General features: G+C 43.4%; 1 protein-coding gene across 3 annotated transcripts in view; it reads right to left on the bottom strand.

Moving 5' to 3' along the window:
- Positions 1-8,867: 8,867 nt before the first annotated feature.
- Positions 8,868-23,644, bottom strand: part of RBBP8NL (RBBP8 N-terminal like) — a 108,488-nt gene continuing 93,711 nt past the window's right edge. For all 3 annotated transcript variants that reach the window (XM_033914968.1, XM_033914970.1, XM_033914969.1), the window contains one exon: positions 8,868-9,953. In XM_033914968.1, the coding sequence (XP_033770859.1) occupies positions 9,838-9,953 (116 nt within the window). In that variant the 3' untranslated portion in view covers positions 8,868-9,837. The remainder of the gene's footprint in view (positions 9,954-23,644) is intronic.

Below are 23,644 nucleotides of genomic sequence, written 5' to 3'. Positions count from 1 at the left end.
CAATTGTGATATCATCTGCATATATAAAGAATTTGAGGTTGAGGTTGTGTAGGAGGTTACCTAGGGAGGCTAGGTAGATATTAAACAGAGTGGGTGACAGGGGGGAGCCCTGAGGAACCCCACAGGTGTTATCCCAGCTGTATGAGAAGGCATTGTTTTTGCAAACCTTGTATGATCTATTTCTTAGGAATCCCTGGAACCAGTTGAGGACCTGATCAGAAATGCCGATGTGTGCCAGGCATTCTAGGAGAATGGTGTGATCTACCAGGTCAAAGGCACTACTGAGGTCCAGTTGTATTATCAGGGCACTTGTGCCCTGGCTGAAGAGCGTGTGGAGGTGGTCAAGAAGGGAGGCTATGATGGTTTCGGTGCTGTGATTTGCGCGGAAACCTGATTGACTGTCACTTAGTATGTTGAATTTTTCAAGATATGCTGCAAGTTCCGCCTTTACCAACCCTTCTGCTATTTTGGTGAATAAGGGAATGCTTGCGATCGGTCTGTAGTTGGATGGGGAATCCGGTGGTTCTTTCGCATTTTTTATGATTGGGGTGATCATGATATGACCTTGCTCAGACGGGAAGTTACCTGTGGATAGGAGGGAGGTGACCCATGTCATCATGGTAGCTTTAAAGTGGAGCGGGGCAGCTATCATAATGTTCGGAGGGCATGTGTCCAATTTGCAGAAGGTGCGTGAGTATTTGTTGTAATAGGTATTAAAGGTGTGGATTTCAGTAAAGCATTTGATAGCGTCCCACACAGAAGGCTATTGAACAAGTTGAAAACGATGGGGTTGGGAGACACTCTAACTACTTGGGTTGGGGATTGGCTGAGCGGTAGACTTCAAAGGGTGGTGGTGAACGGTATCCCATCTAAGGCGTCGGATGTGATCAGTGGGGTGCCGCAGGGCTCAGTCCTGGGCCCGATTTTATTCAATTTATTCATAAGAGATATGACGCAAGGACTTAAAGGAAGGTTTGCACTGTTTGCTGACGACGCCAAACTTTGCAACATAGTAGGCAAAAGCGTATTACCTGACAATATGACACATGATCTACTACTGCTGGAAAGATGGTCAACTACTTGGCAGCTAGGCTTCAATGCTAAAAAATGCAAGATAATGCACCTGGGCAAGAGTAATCCTCGTAGAACTTATGTACTGAATGGGGAAACATTGGTTAAGACCACCGCAGAACGCGATCTAGGGGTGATTATTAGTGAGGATATGAAGGCTGCCAATCAAGTGGAGAAGGCTTCCTCCAGGGCAAGACAGATGATGGGTTGCATCCGTAGAGGTTTTGTCAGCAGGAGACCTGAAGTAATGATGCCGTTATACAGATCCATGGTGAGGCCTCACTTAGAGTACTGTGTTCAGTTCTGGAGACCACACTACCGTAAAGACATACTAAGAATCGAGTCGGTTCAACGAATGGCGACAAGGATGGTCTTGGGGCTCAAGGATCTCACGTATGAAGAAAGACTAAAAAAGTTGCAGCTGTACTCACTTGAGGAAAGAAGAGAACGGGGAGACATGATTGAAACGTATAAGTACATCACGGGACGCATCGAGTTGGAAGATGATCTCTTCTGTCTCATGGGACCCTCAAACACCAGAGGGCATCCGATGAAAATCAGGGGAGGGAAATTTCGTAGCGACTCCAGAAAGTACTTCTTCACCGAGAGAGTGGTGGATCATTGGAATAGACTCCCATTGCAGGTGATTAAGGCCAGCAGCGTGACGGATTTTAAGAAGAAATGGGATATTCACGTGGGATCTCTAGGGGAGTGAACTCTGGGGGGGCGGATAATTGGAATGGGCAGACTTGGTGGGCTATAGCCCTTTTCTGCCGTCTTTTTCTATGTTTCTATGTTCCACCGTGGTCCTGGACAAGGTTTCACCATTTAGTGTGTAAGTTTTGTATGGATTTTTTTGCCTAGGTGCATTACTTTACATTTTTTAGTATTGAAGCCTAGCTGCCAAGTTGATGACCACTGTTCCAGCTGCCGTAGGTCCTGCGTCATAAAGTCATGCACACTGCTTTTGCCTACTATGTTGCATAGTTTGGCGTCGTCGGCAAACAGTGATACTTTTCCTCTAAGCCCTTGGGTCAAATCTCCTATGAATAAATTGAATAGAATCGGCATTAACTATTTTTTCTGCGGCCCTCCAAGTACCTACAAATCCAAAATGTGGCCCCGCGAAGGGTTTGAGTTTGAGAACACTGATCTAAACCATTCCAGCTATCGAAGTCCTCCCTAGCCCATCATCAACCAAATGGCCATATACGTACATAGACCTTGCAAGTTTGCCCAGTACTGGCCTTAATTTTTTCTGATTTGAGATCCTCTTTGTTCATTCCACACTTTTATGAACTCTGTCACCGTTTTCCTCTCCACCACCTCCCTCGGGAGCGCATGGTTTTAATATGATCTTTAACATATAACGCTACTCCCCCCTCCTTTTCTTCCTACCGTCTTTTCTGAAAAGATTATAACCCGGTATAACTACATTGCAGTCATGGATCTCTGTGAACCACGTTGCCACTATATCCAACTCATCTTCTTCCATCACAGCATCTAGATCCAGAATCTTGTTTCCCCATACTTCGAGCATTAGTATATGTACTGCATTCCAGACATTGCCCCCTTTTCCCATCTGTGTAGAGGTATTCAGTCCTGGGCATTCCTAAAAGTTAGGCGAGCTTTTATAGAATACTCCTGATCAGCACATAGCTTAGGCACAGTCCTTTAGATCTGTTTTTCATTAGTATAAATGCCTATGCCTAAATGTTAGTCATGTGGATGGGTCCTACATGTGATTCTATAAACCGACCTAACTCCGGAGGCAGTTTATAGAATAGCACTGTGCAGAATTTTTGGCACCAATTTTCTCCGAAGTAGACAACAGATGATAAAAGAGGAGGCAGCAAGTTGCATCACTCTGTTCTGCCTCCCCCCCACCTCTCCGCAGCATCCCGGCATCTGTCCTCCTATATCTTAAGTCTAACTTAAGTATAACTTACACATATTGCCTGAGTCTGCAGTGACTCATTTTTACTGTAGGTGCTGGCTTCAAAGGCTTTCCTTTACTGCATCCTGTCCTCACTGATGTCACTTCCTGTTTCCTGTATGGCAGGTTGCAGTAGAGGGAAACCTTCGGGGCTGACGTCGGCAGCAAAAATGAGTCGCTGCAGACTGAAGGGACATGTGTAAGGAATAACGGGTTTGAGAGATAGAAGGGCAGATGCTGGGACACCATGGAGGAGAGAGGGAAAAGATCTTGATTTCTGGTGGTAGGGGGAGAAGAACCCATCACAAGTTAACTATTGGCCCATCCAAAATACTGGGTCTGGCTATGCCACTGGTGAGTGCTAATGTGAACATTAGTGCATAACTTGAAAAAAAAATTAGAAAATGCCTTAAATAGTGATGTGTTAGAAATAGGCTTAATGTGCTAGAAAGTTCCATGTTAGCCCATTTCCTAATGTGGTTTAGTATAAAGGACCAGTAGTGAGTGTGAGAGGCGCCCGGGGCTGTGGCTCCCCTCCCCCACCCTCTTCTCCACCTGCTCATTTCCTGCCCCGCACATTCTGCTTCCCTTCCCCCATACCTCTATAATGTTCCTGGTGTGAGCAGCAACCCCCAACCTGCTGTCACGCCAGTGTCAGCTCTCTCTCTGACATCACTTCCTAGGCGCGGGTCCAGGAAGTGATGTTAGAGGAAGAGCTGACATTGGTTCGACAGGTTGGGGGTTGCTGCTCGCACCAGTAATGTTAGAGAAATACGGGAGAAGGAAAACGGTGCACATACGTGGCAGTAGGGGGCAGGGAAGGGGTGAGGTGGCAGAGAGGAGGACAGCTGCCTGCCCCACCTTAATATGCTGTAAAGGACCCCTTAATATAACTTCCTGAGTGGGGTAAGTACTGGATCCAGATTTGCCTGACTGGGTTAATCCACTCCTGGGTTTACCCATTGCATACAAGGACTTGTAGTTAGGGTAAGGGTAATGGAATTTGATATACTGTCTTTCTGTGGTACAAACAAAGCAATTTACATTTATTAGATCCTCTGCTGGCACAGGCAATATAGAAAATATAATAAATAATAATAATAAGGGGCCCATTTACCAAACTGTGATAAAAAGTGGCTTTAGAGCAGTGGTCTCAAACTCGCGGCCTGCCAGGTAATATTTTGAGGCCCTCGGTATGTTTATCATACTCACAAAAGTAAATAAAACAGTTTATTGATCATATGTCTCTTTAGCTATAAATGACGATATTATTATTAAGACTTAGCCACAAGGAAAGATTTATAAACTATAAAAAGTTTTACCTCATGCAAAATGATCATTTCTTTAATAAGACATTAACTATTTTTTTTTTTTTTTTGCTGAGGCCCTCCAAGTACCTACAAATCCAAAATGTGGCTCTGCAGAGGGTTTGAGTTTGAGACCACTGCTCTAGAGCACTGATCCCCAACCCTGTCCTGGAGAACCACAGGCCAATTGGGTTTTCAGGCTAGCCCTAATGAATATGCATGAAAGAGATTTGCATATAATGGAAGTGACAGGCATGCAAATCTGCTCCATGCATATTTATTAGGGCTAGCCTGAAAACCCGATTGGCTTAATTGTCTTCCAGGACTGGGTTGGAGACCACTGCTCTAGAGCATCCTTATGTATGTCGTTCCTGCGCATTAACTCTATTTGTACCACTGAGGTACAGTGACTTATTTTTCTACTTTCCTTATTAATAGCCACACACTAATATTCCCATTAGAGTGGGAGCCCCTACCACTACCCATTATGTAAGTGGTAAGGGCTTACATACTAACCACATCTAATCGGCTAGAGTGGGGCAATGTAGCTGTGCTTAGTGCAAAACATGCCAACTCAACCCCATTGCTAAAAAAGACATTTTATTTTTAGCGCATAGGGAGCATGCATAAATGCAAACATTACTGTGGGATGCCTGCGCGTCGGGTTATCATAGGGCTCCAGAAAAAGGAGGATGGGATTTAGACATCCGGGTTTTACTTCCGTTCAACGAAATGGATGTAAAACCCGGATGTCTCAATCCACCCTCCTTTTTCTGGAGCCATATGCTAACCCTCAGTGGGCGAAGGGGATGCTTTGCCCTGGGCACCATGGTGGGGATGGCGGCACCCCTCCTCCTCTCCGCCACCTCCGCCTTTTCCCGCTCCTCTTCTTGTCATGAGTGTGCCCCTTCCCTCCCCCGTACCTCTCATTGTTCACCGTCACGAGCAACCACTTCAACATGTTCCTCGCGACCATGTCAGCTCTCCTGCTGATGTCACTTCTAGGTGCCGCGCATAGGAAGTGATGTCAGAGAGAGAGCCGCTGGGGTTGTGAGGAGAATATTGAAGTTGTTATTTGCGGCAATGAACAACTAGGAAGTATGAGAGAAGGGGTAGTGTGCATGCGGCAGGGAGGATCAGGGAAGGAGCTGGGGCGAGGGGGGAGGGGAATAGATGCGGGCAGGGGAAGGGTGCCTCTCAGCTTCACAGTAAGACCTTTTTATATTGTGGTAAGCATGTGTTCTTACTGTAGCGTAATAAAAGGACCCCTATTTATTTATTTTTTGTACCTGGGGCAATGGAGAGTTCAATGAGATGGCTAGAGCCAAAGGGGGCTGTAGTGGGAATCAAACCCAGTTCACCCAGGTTCTCAGCCCACTGCATTAACCATTGCATTTCCAAAGAAAAGGAAGACTACAAGTCCCTGCATGCAATGAGGTAAACCTAGGTCTAGATCAACCCTATTGAGCGACTCTGGAGACAGTTGGCAACCTGAATATCAGATAACCCTCATGATCTAGATATTTCCTGTTGGGTGGGGATCGGCAAATTGCGTTGTGAGATGAAAAAACTATCACTAAAATTGGGAAGGTGCAGCTAAGAACAGATATTTGAACTGGATCAAGTTTCCAAGTTTATTATAAAATTTGATTTATCGCCTATTCAATGTCCTTTTGAAATTCAGGAGTCTACAACACGCTGTCCCGTCAGGAAAAGGAATGATTGAGGAGCAGGCGTATTTTAAATTACAAAGAAAACCTCTTATATTTTTGTGGTAATAATTTTAGGTGTACAGCTGCTCTGTCCTCCTAAGCTGTTCTCTGACTCCTGAGGGCACTCACCAGTTGAATCTTGAGATATGAACCTATAGCCATGTGGCTTCCAGCCATAGTCTATTGCCCTGCACTAAGGTTGAAAGTGCAGACTAGTTGCTCATTTTAGGCCAGATTCTAGAAATGGCACCGTAAATTAGGCGACAGTAGGTGCCCTACTGCTGCCTAACTTGCTTTAATTGGTTTTAATAGGCACTGTAATTGAGTGCACCATTAGATTAAAAAGTTTGTCAAAAAAAGTAGGTGCCGGAATCGCGTCTAAGGTGCCTAAGGTCAAAGCAGGTATGGTTAGTGGCGGAGATGACTTAGGCGCCGTTAGCGGCGATCCTCCTAGGTGCTGGTAATAGCCTTTAAAACACTGGCCTCCATTATTGGTGTCTACGTTTTTCTGTAGCTGTGATTCTGTTAACGGTGCCTTTGGGTGATTGACACACGGATGGCGCCATGTTTGTAGCTGCTGCCCGAGGTAGGCACTGTTTACAGAATCCGGTTCTTCGTCTCTATTACAAGATGAGACATCCTACTGAGATGTTAATGAACATTACTTCTATAATAATGATCAAGGGGAAATTCTGCTGTGGAGAAGAGCCTCACCAGTGAAGTCAATGTTGTTTCTGCTAATTGCTACTGGTTGAATTCTGCCGAGGCTTGTAATTTCATTAATTTTTTGTTTATATGTTTTCTCTCTTATATTGTTCTAATCTAATCTAATCTAATTTCCATTTTATGTACCGGATCATTCCAGCAAGGACTTGAGCCGGTTAACAAAGATTTAAAAGAACATAATATAAAACAATAATGAAGGTAATAGAAAAATTTTCAATAAATTAGATCAGTTCTACACTAGAGGTCTGCACGGGGTCGTGGGAATCCCGTGGGTCCTACGGGAATCCCCCCTAACCCACGGGACTCCCACAGGGACCTCCCTCTAGTCAACGGGACTCCCACGGGGATGGAAGGCTTTGGAAGCAGGGTTCATCCATATAATATAATGGACACGTCAGCCTTAGTAAAAGAGGAGGTTTATAAGTTAATTACCTGAACAGAAAACAAAAAAAGGGTTCTACCAAAGAGATTCCACAAGGAAAACAGCAGCGCAAACACAAAAGAAACTGTGGAATTGATGATCCTGTCAGAAGTAATTGCTGATTTTTATGGGGACGGGCGGGGATGGAGGTAATTCCTTGCGGGGATGGGTGGGGACGGAGAGGATCCTGGCGGGGACGGGTGGGGGCGGAGAGTATCCTGGCGGGGACAGGTGGGGACGGAGAGGATCCTGGCGGGGACGGGCGGGGATATGTGGGATTTCTGTCCCCGCACAACTCTCTATTCTACACAACTTTGGATGGTTGGTCTGGGGAAACGGTATAAATATTTAACAAATACAATACAGATAAAAGAATAAGTGGAGGGAGGGAATCTTGCTTCTTCCTATCATGATGCCTCTGGTGTCTCAATAATGCATGTGTGAAAAATCTGTTACCATTAATATAACTATTAGATGTTACCACTCACCTTTTCTCCTAATACACACTTTTGAATAACATTTGCTTTCATTTATTTTACTAAGAAACTATACATTCTTCTTCTATACAAATACATATACATTTTATCATATTTTACCACTTCGTATAAGATTAAAACCATGTTATGACCATCTCCTCTACAGAGGCAAATATGGGCACAGATGAACCTCACTCATTTAGGGTTATTATCTCCAAAGCTTCCCTAAATTGTTCTGAGGACCTCAGAGTCAGATGAGTTTTCAGGTTATCTACACAGAATATGAAATAAATCTGCATATATTGCATACATTTATCTCGTACACATTTGTTGGGGATATCCTGAAAATGCCACAGGCTTGGGGGCAGAGTGTGCTCAGGGGACAGGTCTGGAAGCTTTGTAGGGATTTATTCTGCACATCTGCTTTTCTCCACAAGGTGAACACCAAAAAGGAACTGGCCTGTATAAATGACTAACCTGTGAAGGGTGATCAAACAAATTTATAAAAAAGCTCAGAGATTCGAAACTCTGAAGGGAAGGTTGTGAGACCTCCCTTGGAGAGAGAGTTTACCTTCCAGTCATTGTCCTTTTGTAAAAAATCTTGGATCACTTCCTTCAAAGGTATATGTGAAAACTATTACTAAAAGCTTCATAAAATTGTCCAAACAAAGTACTGCCTTTGAAATTGCAAATGTCACTGCACCTGTGGCAGATTCTAAAAGATTTACTTAACTTGTAAGCAGGATTGAGGGGTCCCAACGTGGCCCCGTTTCGATCCCTGCTTCAGGCGGTTTGAAGATTTAGAAGTCACCAATGTTTCAGCAGCGAATCTTCAGCTGCATGTCACGAAAGAAAACTTTTCCAGCATGAAATCGACTATAGGAACCTGTTTAGAGAATCAATAATCGGGTCCCCTGAAGCAGGGATCAAAACGGGGCCGCGTTGGGACCCCCTCAATCCTGCTTACAAGTTAAGTAAACCTTTTAGAATCTGCCACAGGTGCAGTGACATTTGCAATTTCAAAGGCAGTACTTTGTTTGGACAATTTTATGAAGCTTTTAGTAATAGTTTTCACATATACCTTTGAAGGAAGTGATCCAAGATTTTTTACAAAAGGACAATGACTGGAAGGTAAACTCTCTCTCCAAGGGAGGTCTCACAACCTTCCCTTCAGAGTTTCGAATCTCTGAGCTTTTTTATAAATTTGTTTGATCACCCTTCACAGGTTAGTCATTTATACAGGCCAGTTCCTTTTTGGTGTTCATCATAGTTTTTCTGGCTTTGTGTCTACAAACCTTATATCCCTGAATGCACTTTAGTAATTTCTCCACAAGGTGGCAGAAAGAGCCCAGCTTTGAAAACATTTCTCTTCACATCTAAGACAATCAGTTCAAGAGTTTATCACAATGTATGGTTATGAATTTGCAAGTGTAATTTTCTTTGAAAAGGTAACTGATTTTAAGACAAAATAAAAGCTGGCAGTGCTATAGTCCTGAGTCCCTAGCATTCTCAGTCTCCAGTACAGAGCACACCTTGAGAACTTTCCATGCAACCTCTCAGACTGAAATGCAATGACAGAAATGATTCTTTTATTATGATTATTATAATATGAATATTTCCCCTATAATTTGCTGCTCAATTTTCTATGAAAATGTAACCAGGTACCAGTGCTGCATTTTGGTGCAGAATTTTCAGAATTCCCATTCTGCATTTTGATAGGACTTCAAGATTTTTAGCAATTAAGAGCCATTAAATCTTCCCCAAGTATCCTCTGATTTCAAAAGCTAAGCTTGTATTCCAACAATGATTTGGAATATATACAGTATATACTACATATGCTGATTTTCACATATTAGAACATGTGTGTTATTTTGGAGACTGATGGACTCATCTCATACAAGTGGAGGAATGCCTTGGTATTTTATGTGGTTGTCTGAGAACTAGAGAAGCCAGGGCTCAGGTTCTTTCCTTGTCACCTCGTACACTTCACCCTCCTTTGCCTCAGGTACAAACAGACTGTAAGCGACCTGGGGACAGGGAAACACTTACTATACCTGAATTTAATTCACATTAGCACAGGCTTAGAAAGGTGACTCATCAAGTGTATATCCATCATTTCCTTGTCACAGGTCTTCCCTATTTAAGATATCACCAGGTCACAGGGGTGGAGCGTAGTATTCACTTCCTCTTATGTCTTACCAAGGAAGTCTTCACCGCAGGAGTCACTGTTATTTGCTTCTTTCTCATCTTCCATAGTGCTTTCTATTGGAGTCTGGGCGGCTTTAACTTTCTTATTTCCTCTTCCTATAAAGAGGAAAGAGTTTGTAAGAACCAATGTCATACCCGTTAAGCCTCCAACAAGCTTCATGTCAAGCTCTGACTTGATCTTAAGAGACATGGGTTTTAGCACTAACTCTTGATTCTTGACCTATGGAAGCGGTAGCACCCACAGCATGTTGGCAAAAGACTAAGGCAAACTTTTGCTCTTGCACTGACACCTAGTGGTCAATTATGAAGCAGCGCTGGGAAGAGCACCGTGGAAGCTGTATTCTTCTCCTCTACGTACAGAAGATTTGTTGCGATGCTTTGATTTTTTTTTTTTGGGGGGGGGGAGGAAATGGAAGAAATAAAGAGAAAATTATGTATAAACATGATCTCTGATGAAAACTGGATGAGAAAGAGTGATAGAGAGTACAGCCTCTCCATACCTATTAAAAATGCATTTATGATTGGTTGATGTGGGCCTTAGAATTCACCCAGTAAAGCATGGTAAGGATTGCCATACTGGGTCAGATCAATGGTCAATCTAGCCCAGTATCCTGTTTCCACAGTGGCCAATCCAGGTCACAAGTACCTGGCAGAAACCCAAAAGTAGCAACACTCCATTCTACCTATCCCAGGGCAATAAGTGGCTTCCCCAATGTCTGTCTCAATAGCAGACTATGGACTTTTCCTCCAGGGACTTGTCCATAAAAGCTTTGACTGAACTCAGCCTTATGTGATCACAGACCTTCACTTTGAAACTTCCCTTTCAGATACAGTTAGGACAAAACTGGGAACAATGGATGCATTTCATGGGGGGGGGGGGTGTTTTTCAGGAAAGACTGATTTACTATTACATCAGGTATCAAAGTTTGGCAAACACTTGAGAAAAGAAGTGGGAAGAACACCTGCTTGTGAAATAATCCACTCCTTTAAAGCCTGGAATAACAGTTTTTAACCAGCAGTTCTTCAGTGAATTTTTTTTTCAGTATATGCAAAATTAGGACAAAAGAAGAGGACAGAGAAAAACTCACTGCTCCTCTACCTGGCCTTATCAACAAGTCTCAACTTCTTCACCAGTAGGAAATACCAGTGCAGCCCAGCCCAGCCCATTGCTACTCCATGTTCAAACTAAATTTACATGAGAATAGTCCTCTAATCTCAAGAAGTCTTTGTTGAGTGCTGAGCACCTTCTGCCAATCTGTACCTATGAGCATTGCCTAAACAAACATTCACATAATCACACTTATCGGCTTAGCTGTTAAAAATCTCTTTATAAGCCTCTTGCTTGCCAAGTTCATCCAGTAGCCCATTAGCTATAAACACCAGGCAGTGGAATGCAACTTATCACAGGGAACCAAAACTCAAGTGTATCACCTTCAACAAACATTTGTTGAACATGAAATCATTTCCTAGTTGTAAACACCCTGCCTCTGTATACATGGTGGTTCCTATCTCTTTTCAAATACAGTAAAACCTTGGATTGCAAGTAACTTGGTTTGCAAATGTTTTGCAAGACAAGCAAAACATTTGATTAAATTTTAACTTGATATACAAGCAATGTCTTGTAATACAAGTACATACAGTATACACACATCACAACTGAGCCAATGGTTCTTCTCTCTCTGACGCTGCGGGAGTTTAGTGACTGTTCTAAACGAGCAACATCTTGCAATACGAGTACATACAGTATACACACGTCACATCATCACAACTGAGCAAATGGTTCTTCTCTCTCTGACGCTGCGGGAGTTTAGTGACTGTTCTAAATGACCAACATCTTGCAATACGAGTACATACAGTATACACACGTCACATCATCACAACTGAGCCAATGGTTCTTCTCTCTCTGATGCTGCGGGAGTTTAGTGACTGTTCTAAACAAGCAACATCTTGCAATACGAATACATACAGTATACACACGTCACATCATCACAACTGAGCCAATGGTTCTTCTCTCTCTGACTTTGCGGGAGCGTAGTGACTAAATGAGCGAGGTCTTGCAATACAAGTACGTATAGTATTTTGTATTAAAGTTTTTGGATTGTGGAACGCATTGTCTCAGCTTCCATTATTTCCTATGGGGAAATCCGCTTTGATCTACGAGTGCTTTGGATTGCAAGCATGCTTCTGGAATGAATTATGCTCGCAAACCAAGATTTTGCTGTACTGTTGTTTTTCAACCTGAACAAAACTGATGATGCCAAAATTACAATAGTGAGAATAGAAAGAGAGATTTTAGATACATAAGGGAAAGTCTGCTGACCCCAGGGACCATTTGCATGTGCCGAGAGAGAAATAAATCTATAGATTTGGGAGGAATGACACATCTCTGTATTTTCCTGTTAGAATTTCATTAGGACTAGAGAGTGACACAGGGATAAAAATTCATCCCCAGCCCCACATTTCCATCACCTTCTTTCCTGTACCCGCAGTGACATACGTTTTTCATCTCTGTCCCCTTCCCATTCCCACAGTCTTAATTTTTTTATCCCCGTGACCCCCTGCTCAAAGCAGAAACATCATTTTATGCAATGTTATTGTAGGGTCATGAAATAGTTAACTGTTGTTTAAAATATTGCTCTGGCCTACATAGCTGAAAACAGTGTATAATCTATTTACTTCATCTGCCTAAAATGTATGTCCCTACCTTACCACATTGTAAGCTGAATAGATAAGAGTTTGAGCCATGATGTACCCTGCCCTTCTGTACATTTAACTGTAAGAGTTAGATAAGTGTCCTGCTAGTGACCTGCTAGTGTGAGCTTAGAACCAATGAGTGTTAAGAAAAGTAACATGTGAAAAGCTTTTTCTAGAATTCAGTTGTATAGCCAGAAAAATGAATAAATATCTCTGTAACTTCCTGGTTTCGGCACTTCTGAGCCAGCTTGGAGCTCAGGGGTCCAACATGCATGCTGTGAATAAATTTCTTGTACTTTCTTCACGCCTCTGACTTTGTGTGTCCAAGTGACCTTTCATTTGGCGCCCGAACAGGGACTTGAAGGTCTCTTGACCACTGGTTACTCGATTGGTCACTTGTTTCTGGTCCTACAGCTGACGTGTCTGCTTAGCCGGCTGCCTTCCTTTTGGGGGGTTGGCAGACCTCAGGACGTTGGACCGCTTCAACTGACTTATCTAGTCTCAGTTTAAAGTACAAGAATCTGTATCTGTATCTGTACCTGGAGTGGCCACTATCTGGTAAGTGGGGATTGATCATCCCTATCCTGTCTCTCGTCTCCTGCCTAGTAAGCCACGTGATCTGTCGCTGAAAAGTTGTGGGGAAGGATTCTAGGAACTGTTATTTTCTGGTTGAGTAACTGAACTGAAATCTGTTGTGTTTTGTGTGTTTGAGAGTGTCTGAGACGTCCTTGAGGACGAAGTGAGTGTGGACCTGTTAGTACTGCGTTTCCCTAGTCCGGAGACTGGCGGGGCCAGGAATTCAGGGAAGTGTTTTTGTCCTCCATTGCACAATGGGGGGATGTCTGTCTACCTGTAGGGATCCCTTGATATGTTAGCTAATTTTAAAAAAGGAATTTGTCTTTGATTATACTTAACAAATCAACCCTTATTTGTCTGTGCCAGTTAGAATGGCCGATATTTGGTGTGGGCTGGCCCCCTCTGGCTCCCTGGAAAAGGACATAACCCATCAAGTTTTTATGCATTCGTTTGCTGTCGGTTCCTCTTCCAGTCAGCCTATTTTGCATTCCAATGGGAAAACCCTTCCACTGGACAAACCTCCTAAGTAACCTGGACCCGTCTATCCCAGGGCTTTAAAAATAGCCCCACTCTATTCAGCACTGCCCTTGCTTCAGACCTTGCCACAATCTTCCCTTCATCTGATTCCCAAGTCCTGCAGTATCCCGGGTTCTTTATGATTTCTGTCTATTCAAATGTATCAATGAAGTTTAAACTGTCAGTTGTTCACAGCATGAGAGGAGAGTACTTTTCCTTTTGTGCTGATAAGGGCCATGAAGTGTGTAGCACTTCCAATGTGGTTTCTCCTGAAACAGATAAGTGGTTTTGCATTTGAAGTTTTTGGCTATGTTATAAAATGTATATGCATATTCAGAAATGCATATAAACGAAAAATATGATTTCTGGAACTTATATTCCATGCTAAAAAGAAGTTCTTTGTCTAAATTTAGAAGTTATTTGTCTAAATTTAAAAATTCTGAAAAGGACTACATCTGTAATTTGATCTATTTGATCTTTAAGCAACTCTCTCTCCTTTGTGAAATTCTGTAGGAAGGGGGAGTAAGTCTCTACTGAGACCCATGTTGATTGTAAAAACAAAAAAAAGAAAAAAAAAATGAACAATGTTTAAACTTGTGAGTACAGTAAAACTTTGGTTTGGGGAACATAATTTGTTCCAGAAGCATGCTTGTAGTCTAGGGCACTCATGTACAAAAATATACATACTTGTATTGCAAGCCCTTGCTCGTTTGGAACAGTCACTGCATTTCTGCAGCGTCATATAGAGAGGAACCATTGGCTCAATTGTGAAAATGTGATGCTTCTATACTGTATGTACGTGTATTGCACGACGTTGCTGGTATAGCAAGTTAAAATTTAATCATTGCTTGTCTTATAGAACACTTGCAAACCAAGTTATTTGCAATCCAAAGTTTTACTGTATATTCCAATCTTTGTTATGTATTTCTTTTTATAAATCATGTAAGCTTAGTATAAAAATGTAAGTTTAGGTAAGAATGTAATTTTTAGGAATGCTTTTGTATTGAAATAAATATTTTTGCCAGTCAGCTGATAGTGAAGGGACTGCTGCTTTAGAGAGTGCTTGTGTCAGACTACCCTGCTTAGTGGGTGGATCCAAAACTGCATTTTACTTAATTTTATAAGTCAGCTCTTTGGGATAGGAACCTGATATAGAATAGGGATTGAGAACAATTCTTATGTGTTAGTAGACATCTTAAATTCAATTATTTTGTACCTTCTCTAATCTTTTGTAAACCGCATAGCACTTTACGGTATTGCGGTATATAAACTATTATTATTATTATTATTTATCTGAGTCTTTCAGATAGTGGGTCTGCCTTTTCAATTTTCCTGTGGCCATATTTACATTGATTTCAAGTATGCCTTCCTCGTGTCACCTACCTTGGCTTTCAAATCTCCAAGGGTACCAGGTCCCTTCCCACACCGAGGTCCAGGCTGTCTGTAGTCTCCTTATCCCTGATAACTGCAAGGCTCTGAGCACCTTTCTCAGTATTGCTATAGTATGCCCTCACTTCTGCCCTGCGCCACTCTGCCTCTCAGTCTTGCAATATATATGCTGACTCCAAATATGCTTTCTTTACCTTGCATTCCCATAGGGCCATCTGGAAATATCGAGGTTTCATTACAGCCTCCGGCCGCCTGATCCATCATGCTCCCCTCATTCTTGACCTTCTTGAGGCCGTACAACTACCCTCACGTGTTTCTGTTATGCACTGCCATGCTTACAGATGCGTGACGGACCTTGTCTCTCGTGGCAATGCCCTTGCCGACTGCACAGCCCGAGCTGCCAGTCTCTGCCCCCTCCTTCGGCTCCTCTGTACACCATTATTCCTTTTTTTGGACTCCCTTACACCCCAATACGCTTCTCAGGAACAGACTTGGGCATGCATTATTTTGGGCCAGTCTGTCCTGAAAGGGGGGGTGGATACAAAATGCGCCAATTCAAGTGCCAATCCAGACCCACACACTGATACTTCAAACGCAAGCACAGCGGGTACCCTCATATTCATTCCTCAACACCTGGCCCTCACGATTGTCACAAGATGCCATGATCTGGCACACTCTGGAGAACCCGCTATGAACATTGACTCTCAAGAGACATTTCTTTATCAATCACCTTGATCAGCTAGTCCGGAATATGGTCCGACAGTGTGTTGTCGGTTCTAGAATAAAATTCCCAATCAGATGACTGCCACCTCTTGGATACCAACCTATTGGAACATATCCGATGCAGGTTCTGTCTGTAGATTTTACCCACATGCCCATTTCCCGTTCCCTCAGTCACTTCCTAGTCATCACAGACACCCTGACTAGATGGGTCAAAGCCTTCCTTACTTGCACTGAACGCGCCAGAGACCTCCTGAATAATTCCGTGCTTTGGTCTCCCTGTTTTTATAGGCAGTGACAATGGTCCTGCTTTCATTGTCAATGTTGTTCAATAAATTGCTCAGGCCCTCCAAATTGAATAGAAATTATATGCTGCTTACTATCCTGAGAGCTCTGGTCAGGTCGAAAGAATAAACAGAACTCTTAAGACCCTTCTCACAAAATGAATTGAAGAAACTAATCTGTCCTGGCCTGTCCTGCTGCCTTCTGTTCTTTTTCAGATTAGATGCATCCCATCTAAGCCCCATTTGAGCTCATGTTCGGCCGGCAACCACCCATTGTGAACCCAGAACCTGGTTCCTTTGCTACTGTGGGATCAGATATCCTCCAGAGTCAGGTCCAGTCTTTAGCTAAAGCCCTTTAAGAGCTCCACAAATGGGTCCTGGAAAGGGCCCCACTATCGATAGCTACACAAGTTCATGGGTATGTCCCTGGAAATACAATATGGCTAAAACTTGGATAGGTCCTTTTACTGTCCTAATTTCTTCTCTTACAGTTGTCAAGGTGTCCGGACATGAAACTTGGTTCCACTACAATACGGATCTTCAGCTGAAGCTTTCTAAGACCTCAAAAGTTCTGAATATTTACCATTGTACTTAGCAGGTGTTCTGAATATAATTCTTTATAAGTGTTTGAGTTTAATTGACTGCCTGTGGTTCACCACTGCTTTTAGCAAGTGTCTTGAGTATAACTCTTTGAAGTTTTCTAAGTTGTGCCTGAAAGAAAAATGAGTTTCCCCTGTTAGTATATATTTGTGTTGCCCTTACTTATGCTTCTTTCTTCTGTATTTCTTTCCTATTGTACTTAACAAGTGCAGCCCCTTTGCCTGATGTTTGTTTGCATGAAGGAGTTAAGTACAGAAAGTGTCAAACATAAGAGAGTATTTTCTGTTTCCAACCTACTGGTGATGAAGTTTAAAAGTGGACGGAAATCTGCATTGATAATGTTGAGGGTCCACTTATCAATTAGACTCTTATTGTAGACCCCACTCGCCCGGTGTTTGTATTTTGATACATTTGTGCTATTTGATGTTTCTCAAGGTCATGGTACTACCCCTAATACAGTTTTGTGTGGCTCCATAGATTGACAGCGTTATTATACCAAAAGTGCTAAGTATATATGTCTGTATAACCTGATGCCTTTAAGAACTGCCCCTATGAGGAAACCTTCACTAATGGTGGAGCCTGTCCTTTATGAGAAAGTGTCTTGTGGGCCACCTACAATAACCCACACAAATATCCCCCTAATACCCCGTCTGCCTCCCTTACTTTAGATCCTAGCTCCGGCCCCTTGTGTACTACAGGCTACTGTAATCCCATGGTTTTCACTCTCACTGACCCACATAACTGGAATGCCAATGTCCAAATCCAGAAGGCCAGAGACCGTATGGTATTGTATATTGATGGTAAAAGGTGAGACCTAGGTACTGTTGTATATGTCCGAATTGTATCCCACTCATGTGCTCCTGTCTATCACTCTGTGGTGTTTCCCCAGTTTTATGAAAGTAGATACTAATATCCTGTAATCACTAGAAATCTGTTTATATAGTTTGCTGAAACTATAGGTCAGACTCTTAATGTTAGCAATTATTTTGTATGAGGAGGGACTGGTATGGGAGAACAGTGGCTATGGGAGGCAATGCAGCTGGACATGTTAAACCTGACTTCACAGACCCTCACTTTTATGTCAGGTCCACGACCTTCACGATGGGCCTTGCGAACCTCCATTGTTGCTTCCCACTGTCTTCAGCACCCTTCAGACACTGCTTAATGGAACTTCCTATGAATGATGGTCAGCTCCTGATAGTTGATACTGGCTCTGTGATCTGTTTGCCTACTCTTGATTGCCTGCTAACTAGACTGGTACATGTGTACTTTGCATGATCCATCCCAGCTTCTTCCTGTTACCGCTAGCCGATGGTGAACACCTGGGAGCCCCTGTATTCAACACCAGAGGTCGCCAAAAGCGGTCTAAGAACATAAGAACATAAGAAGCGCCATCTCCGGATCAGACCTTCGGTCCATCAAGTCCGGCGATCCGCACACGCGGAGGCCCCGCCAGGTATACACCTGGTTTATTTATAGCCACCATATCTTTATATGCCTTTCTCAAGGAGATATGCATCTAGTTTGCTTTTGAAGCCTGGGACTGTCGATTCCGCAATAATCTCCCCTGGGAGAGTATTCCAGATGTCCACCACTCTCTGTGTGAAGCAGAACTTCCTGACATTAGTCCTGAACTTGTCCCCCCTTAGCTTCATTTCATGTCCTCTTGTCCGTGTCAAATTGGACAATGTAAATAATCTTCTCTGCTCTATTTTGTCGATTCCTTTCAGTATTTTGAAGGTCTCGATCATATCCCCCCGCAGTCTCCTTTTCTCAAGGGAGAACAATCCCAGTGTTTTAAGTCGATCCTCATATACCAGTTTCTCCATACCCTTCACTAGTTTAGTTGCTCGTCTCTGCACCCTCTCCAGCAGTTTTATATCCTTCTTTAGGTAGGGAGACCAATGTTGGACGCAGTATTCCAAGTGAGGTCTGACCATTGCCCTATAAAGCGGCATTATTACTTTCTCCGATCTACTCGAGATTCCTTTCTTTATCATGCCCAACATTCTATTTGCCTTCTTTGCCGCTGCCGCGCATTGTGCCGACGGCTTCAGGGTCCTATCTATCAGTACACCCAGGTCTCTTTCTTGTTCACTTTTTCCCAGAGTTGCACCTGTCATTTTGTACTCGTATTCCTTATTCTTACTGCCTAAATGCATTACCTTGCATTTCTCCACGTTGAACCTCATTTGCCATTTCTCCGCCCATTTTTCTAACTGACACAAATCGCTCTGGAGTTCCTCACTATCCTCCTGCGATCTGATTGCCCGACAGAGTTTTGTGTCGTCTGCAAACTTGATGATCTCACTGGATGTTCCGTTTTCCAAGTCATTGATATAAATATTAAAAAGGATCGGCCCAAGTACCGAGCCCTGGGGTACACCACTAGTCACTTTCTCCCAGTCAGAGAACTTCCCATTTATGCCCACTCTCTGCTTTCGGTTTTCCAGCCATTTGCCTATCCATCTTTGTATATCTCCCTCTATGCCATGGCTTTGTAGTTTCCTGAGAAGTCTTTCGTGTGGAACTTTGTCGAACGCTTTCTGGAAATCCAAGTATATTATGTCCACCGGCTTTCCACTATCAATTTGCTTGTTCACGGTCTCAAAGAATTGGAGTAAATTCGTCAAACACGATTTCCCTTTCCTGAATCCATGTTGACTGGGTTTCATCAAGTCGTGTGTGTCCAAGTGCTGAACTATGCTATCCTTGATCAGTGATTCAATCATCTTGCCGGGGACAGACGTAAGACTCACAGGTCTATAGTTGCCCGGTTCTCCTCTCGATCCTTTTTTGAAAATTGGTGTGACGTTTGCTTTCTTCCAGTCGTCTGGTATCTGTCCAGTTCTGATTGACAGGTTTGCAAGTTTTTGCAATAACTCTCCGATTTCAACCTTCAATTCCTTCAAGACTCTCGGGTGAATTTCATCCGGTCCAGGGGATTTGTCACTTTTAAGTTTGTCGATCTGGTAGTATATCTGATCCAAGTTCACTTCAACTGTGGTGAGGCTGTCCTCTATTTCTCCTGTAAACAGTTTCTCCGCTTCAGGTATTGTTGAGGTGTCCTCCTTCGTAAAGACGGAGGCAAAGAAGGAATTTAGTTTGTCTGCGATTTGTTTATCTTCCTTGATGTACCCTTTTATTCCCTTGTCGTCCAGGGGTCCCACTGCCTCTTTTGCAGGTTTTTTCCCCTTCACGTATCTAAAAAAGGGCTTGAAGTTTTTGGCCTCCCGGGCTATTTTTTCCTCATAGTCCTGTTTTGCATCCCTCACCGCTTTGTGACATTTCTTCTGATCATCTTTATGTTTATTCCAGGCTTCGGTTGTCTTCGTGCATTTCCATATTTTGAAAGAGTCCTTCTTTTTTTTTATGGCTTCCTTCACCTGTATGGTAAGCCATGCCGGTTCTCCTTTGCCTTTAGTTCTCCGATCTTTAGAAATCCTCGGAATGTAGAGATCTTGTGCTTATGCAATAGTATTTTTCAATAGGCACCATGCCTGATCTACTGTTTCAAGTTTGTCCACCATCTTCTCGAGTCGTTTTGTTACCATGGCTCTCATGCAATCGTATTTACCCTTTTTAAAGTTTAAGGTGGTGGTTAAGGTTTTGGCATGTTTCCTTTTCCCGATGTCCAGTTTAAAGTTGATTACATTGTGATCACTCGTTCCCAATGGAGCCCTGACTTCTACTTCTGTTATCGGTCCCTTGAGACCATTTAAGACTAAGTCCAAGATGGCGTCGCCTCTTGTCGGCTCTTTTACCATTTGCTCCAGGAAGCAATCCCCTAGCACCTCCAGGAACTTGGCCTCCTTGCCGCAGTTGGAGGCTCCTAGTTTCCAGTCTATTCCTGGGAGATTGAAGTCTCCCAATATAACTACATTGCCTGTCCTGCACACTTGTTTGATTTCCTCCATCATTTCTGAGTCAGTGTCTACCGCCTGTCCTGGGGGACGATAGTAAAGGCCAATTTTTGTATCTGCGCCATTTTGACCAGGAATTTTGATCCAGAGGGACTCCAGCTTCTCTTTCCTGTCTGTTGTAATCATTCCAACAGAATCTATTTCTTCCTTAACATATAGGGCAATACCTCCACCTTTCTGCCCTTCTCGATCCCTTCTACAGTATATAGTTTGTATCCCTGTAGTACTGTGTCCCATTTGTTTTCTTCATTCCACCATGTTTCTGTTATGCCAATGATATCCATGTTCTCATGTCTTGCTATCATCTCTAGTTCTCCCATTTTGTTTCCTATACTTCTAGCATTTGTATATATGCATCTAAGTTCCCTTCGTGTTACCTTTTTGGACCTTCTACTCTTGGCTGTCCTTACAGTTTTATTTACGGTATCCTTTACTGTTCCTGTGTTATCTTCCATGTTTGCTGTGTGGTCTTCCCCTCCTGTGTCTGAGTTGTCCCTTCCTGCTTGTTCTCCTTTGTTAGCTGTGAGGTCGACCTCTCTTATGTATGAGTAGTAGTCCTTTGTTCCTACATCGGGGCATCCTGTTGTCCATACCATCGACCGGTGGTCGACTGTCGGCTTTCCCCTGTCCTTCAGTTTAAAGCCTTCTCTATTGCTTTCTTCATGTTGCCTGCCAAAACTCTTGCTCCTTCCTTGTTGAGGTGTAGTCCATCCCTTCTATAGTACTTGCTTTTTCCCCAGAACGCCGTCCAGTTTCGCACGAAGTCGAAGCCTTCGTCTTCGCACCATCGTCTCATCCAGGCGTTGATTGCTTGCAATTCCCCTTGTCTCTTTCCATCTGCTCTTGGTACAGGGAGGATTTCAGAGAAGGCCACCTTCACCTCCACCACTTCCACCAATTCCCTTAAAATAGGTGAATGGGGTGATGACTGGCCTGCAGAACGGATCATTGCTGTTTATGGACCTGCCACATGGACCGAGGATGACACCTGGGGCTATCGGACCCCAATCTATATGCTGAACTGCATTATTTGTCTACAAGCTGTACTCAAACTGATAACTAATGAGACCACCTGAGCTTTGAGTACCATTGTCAGAGCGAATGCTAAAATGCGCACTGCTATTTATCAGAATCGTCTAGCTTTGGACTATTTACTAGCTGCTGTGCCTGTGATAAATTCAACCTCTCCAACTGCTGCCTTGAACTTGAGTAAAGTGATTGAGGACGATGTGGATCGTATCACCAAACTGGCTCATGTTCCTGACCAGACCTGGCGTGACCTTACTGCAGACTGGATCTCTGGTACCTTCAGCTCCTGGTTGCCCTCTGGTTCAGCACTGAAGATCATCTTGCTGGTTGCCGCCCTGTCTTCTCTGCTCCTTTGCTGCCTGCCCTGTGTAGTCCCCATAGCCATAAAGCTGCCATAAAGCTGCCATAAAGCTGCTCCACTGAACTATGGACTCTTTTGTCAACTGTTCCACTGCTGCATTAGCCCTTGCCCTCTCCCAGTATCGTCCCTTACCCACTGGGGACCCAGACTTTCCTGACCCCTAACTTTATTTTGTCAGGCTTGGCTCCTTAGGTACGCCAGCCTGAAAGGGGGGAATGTAGGGTCATGAAATAGTTAACTGTTGTTTAAAATATTGCTCTGGCCTACATAGCTGAAAACAGTGTATAATCTATTTACTTCATCTGCCTAAAATGTATGTCCCTACCTTACCACATTGTAAGCTGAATAGATAAGAGTTTGAGCCATGATGTACCCTGCCCTTCTGTACATTTAACTGTAAGAGTTAGATAAGTGTCCTGCTAGTGACCTGCTAGTGTGAGCTTAGAACCAATGAGTGTTAAGAAAAGTAACATGTGAAAAGCTTTTTCTAGAATTCAGTTGTATAGCCAGAAAAATGAATAAATATCTCTGTAACTTCCTGGTTTCGGCACTTCTGAGCCAGCTTGGAGCTCAGGGGTCCAACATGCATGCTGTGAATAAATTTCTTGTACTTTCTTCACGCCTCTGACTTTGTGTGTCCAAGTGACCTTTCATTATGAGTCTAGGGTAGAGGTGTCAAAGTCCCTCCTTGAAGGCCGCAATCCAGTCGGGTTTTCAGGATTTCCCCCATGAATATGCATGAGATCTATTTGCATACACTGCTTCCATTGGATGCATATAGATGTCATGCATATTCATGAGGGAAATCCTGAAAATCCGACTGGATTGCGGCCCTCCAGGAGGGACTTTGACACCCCTGGTCTAGGGCATTATATATATATAAACCCTTGCAGGGAAGTTGGAAATAATGCCACACTCTGCATGCTTTCCTTACTTATTCGCATTTGGTTTATAGCTACTCTGAATAAAATTCAGTTCCTGGAGCACCACTCTTTAAAAACTTCTGTTACTGATTGTTTTATGCATACTGTATGCACTCCAGGGAACTATGTTTCAAAAAAAAAAACCTCAAAACAATGTACAGAAAAACAACAAATTGAACAGAATAGTATTTGCAGTATTCCGGAAATATATGGGGGCATTTTAATATTTAGCTTGCCAGTTCAGTATCTTCCTATTGGCCATGGAAACAGTGATATTTCGGCAGCACTAACCCAAAATCCTGATGTTCCTAGCAACCACAAACCTTAGGGGTCCTTTTATTAAGGTGCGCTAACCGATTTAGCCAGGGCAAGATTCATTTGTCGAGGGCCCCTAGGCACACAAGTACACTGGGCCCCATGCCCCGCCCCACCCCACTATGCACCCAGGCGGAAACAGGAAGCTGCATCAGAGGGAAGCTTTGGGCAAGCAGCACCGCTTGCACAATTACAGTTCCCATTGCCTTTCTTACCCGCGCTGCTTGCTTGTCTTACTTTCCGTCAATGGGGGGGGGGGGGGGGGGGGAAATCCTGCGTTGCTGATCGATGCTGGAGGGGCCCATCACCGTTTAGAAAAAACAATGTTGATGCCCTCCTTCATTGGGCTCCCCTGACCATTTCAGGCTCTAGGCACGTGCCTACTTGGCCTATTGGTTAATCCTGCCCTGGATTTAGCTCACGCTAAATGCCAAGATGCCCATAGGAATATAATGGA

The sequence above is a fragment of the Geotrypetes seraphini genome, chromosome 11 (genome assembly GCF_902459505.1).
Source record: "Geotrypetes seraphini chromosome 11, aGeoSer1.1, whole genome shotgun sequence".
Classification (NCBI taxonomy): domain Eukaryota; kingdom Metazoa; phylum Chordata; class Amphibia; order Gymnophiona; family Dermophiidae; genus Geotrypetes; species Geotrypetes seraphini.
This window is presented reverse-complemented; position numbering and strand designations above follow the sequence as displayed.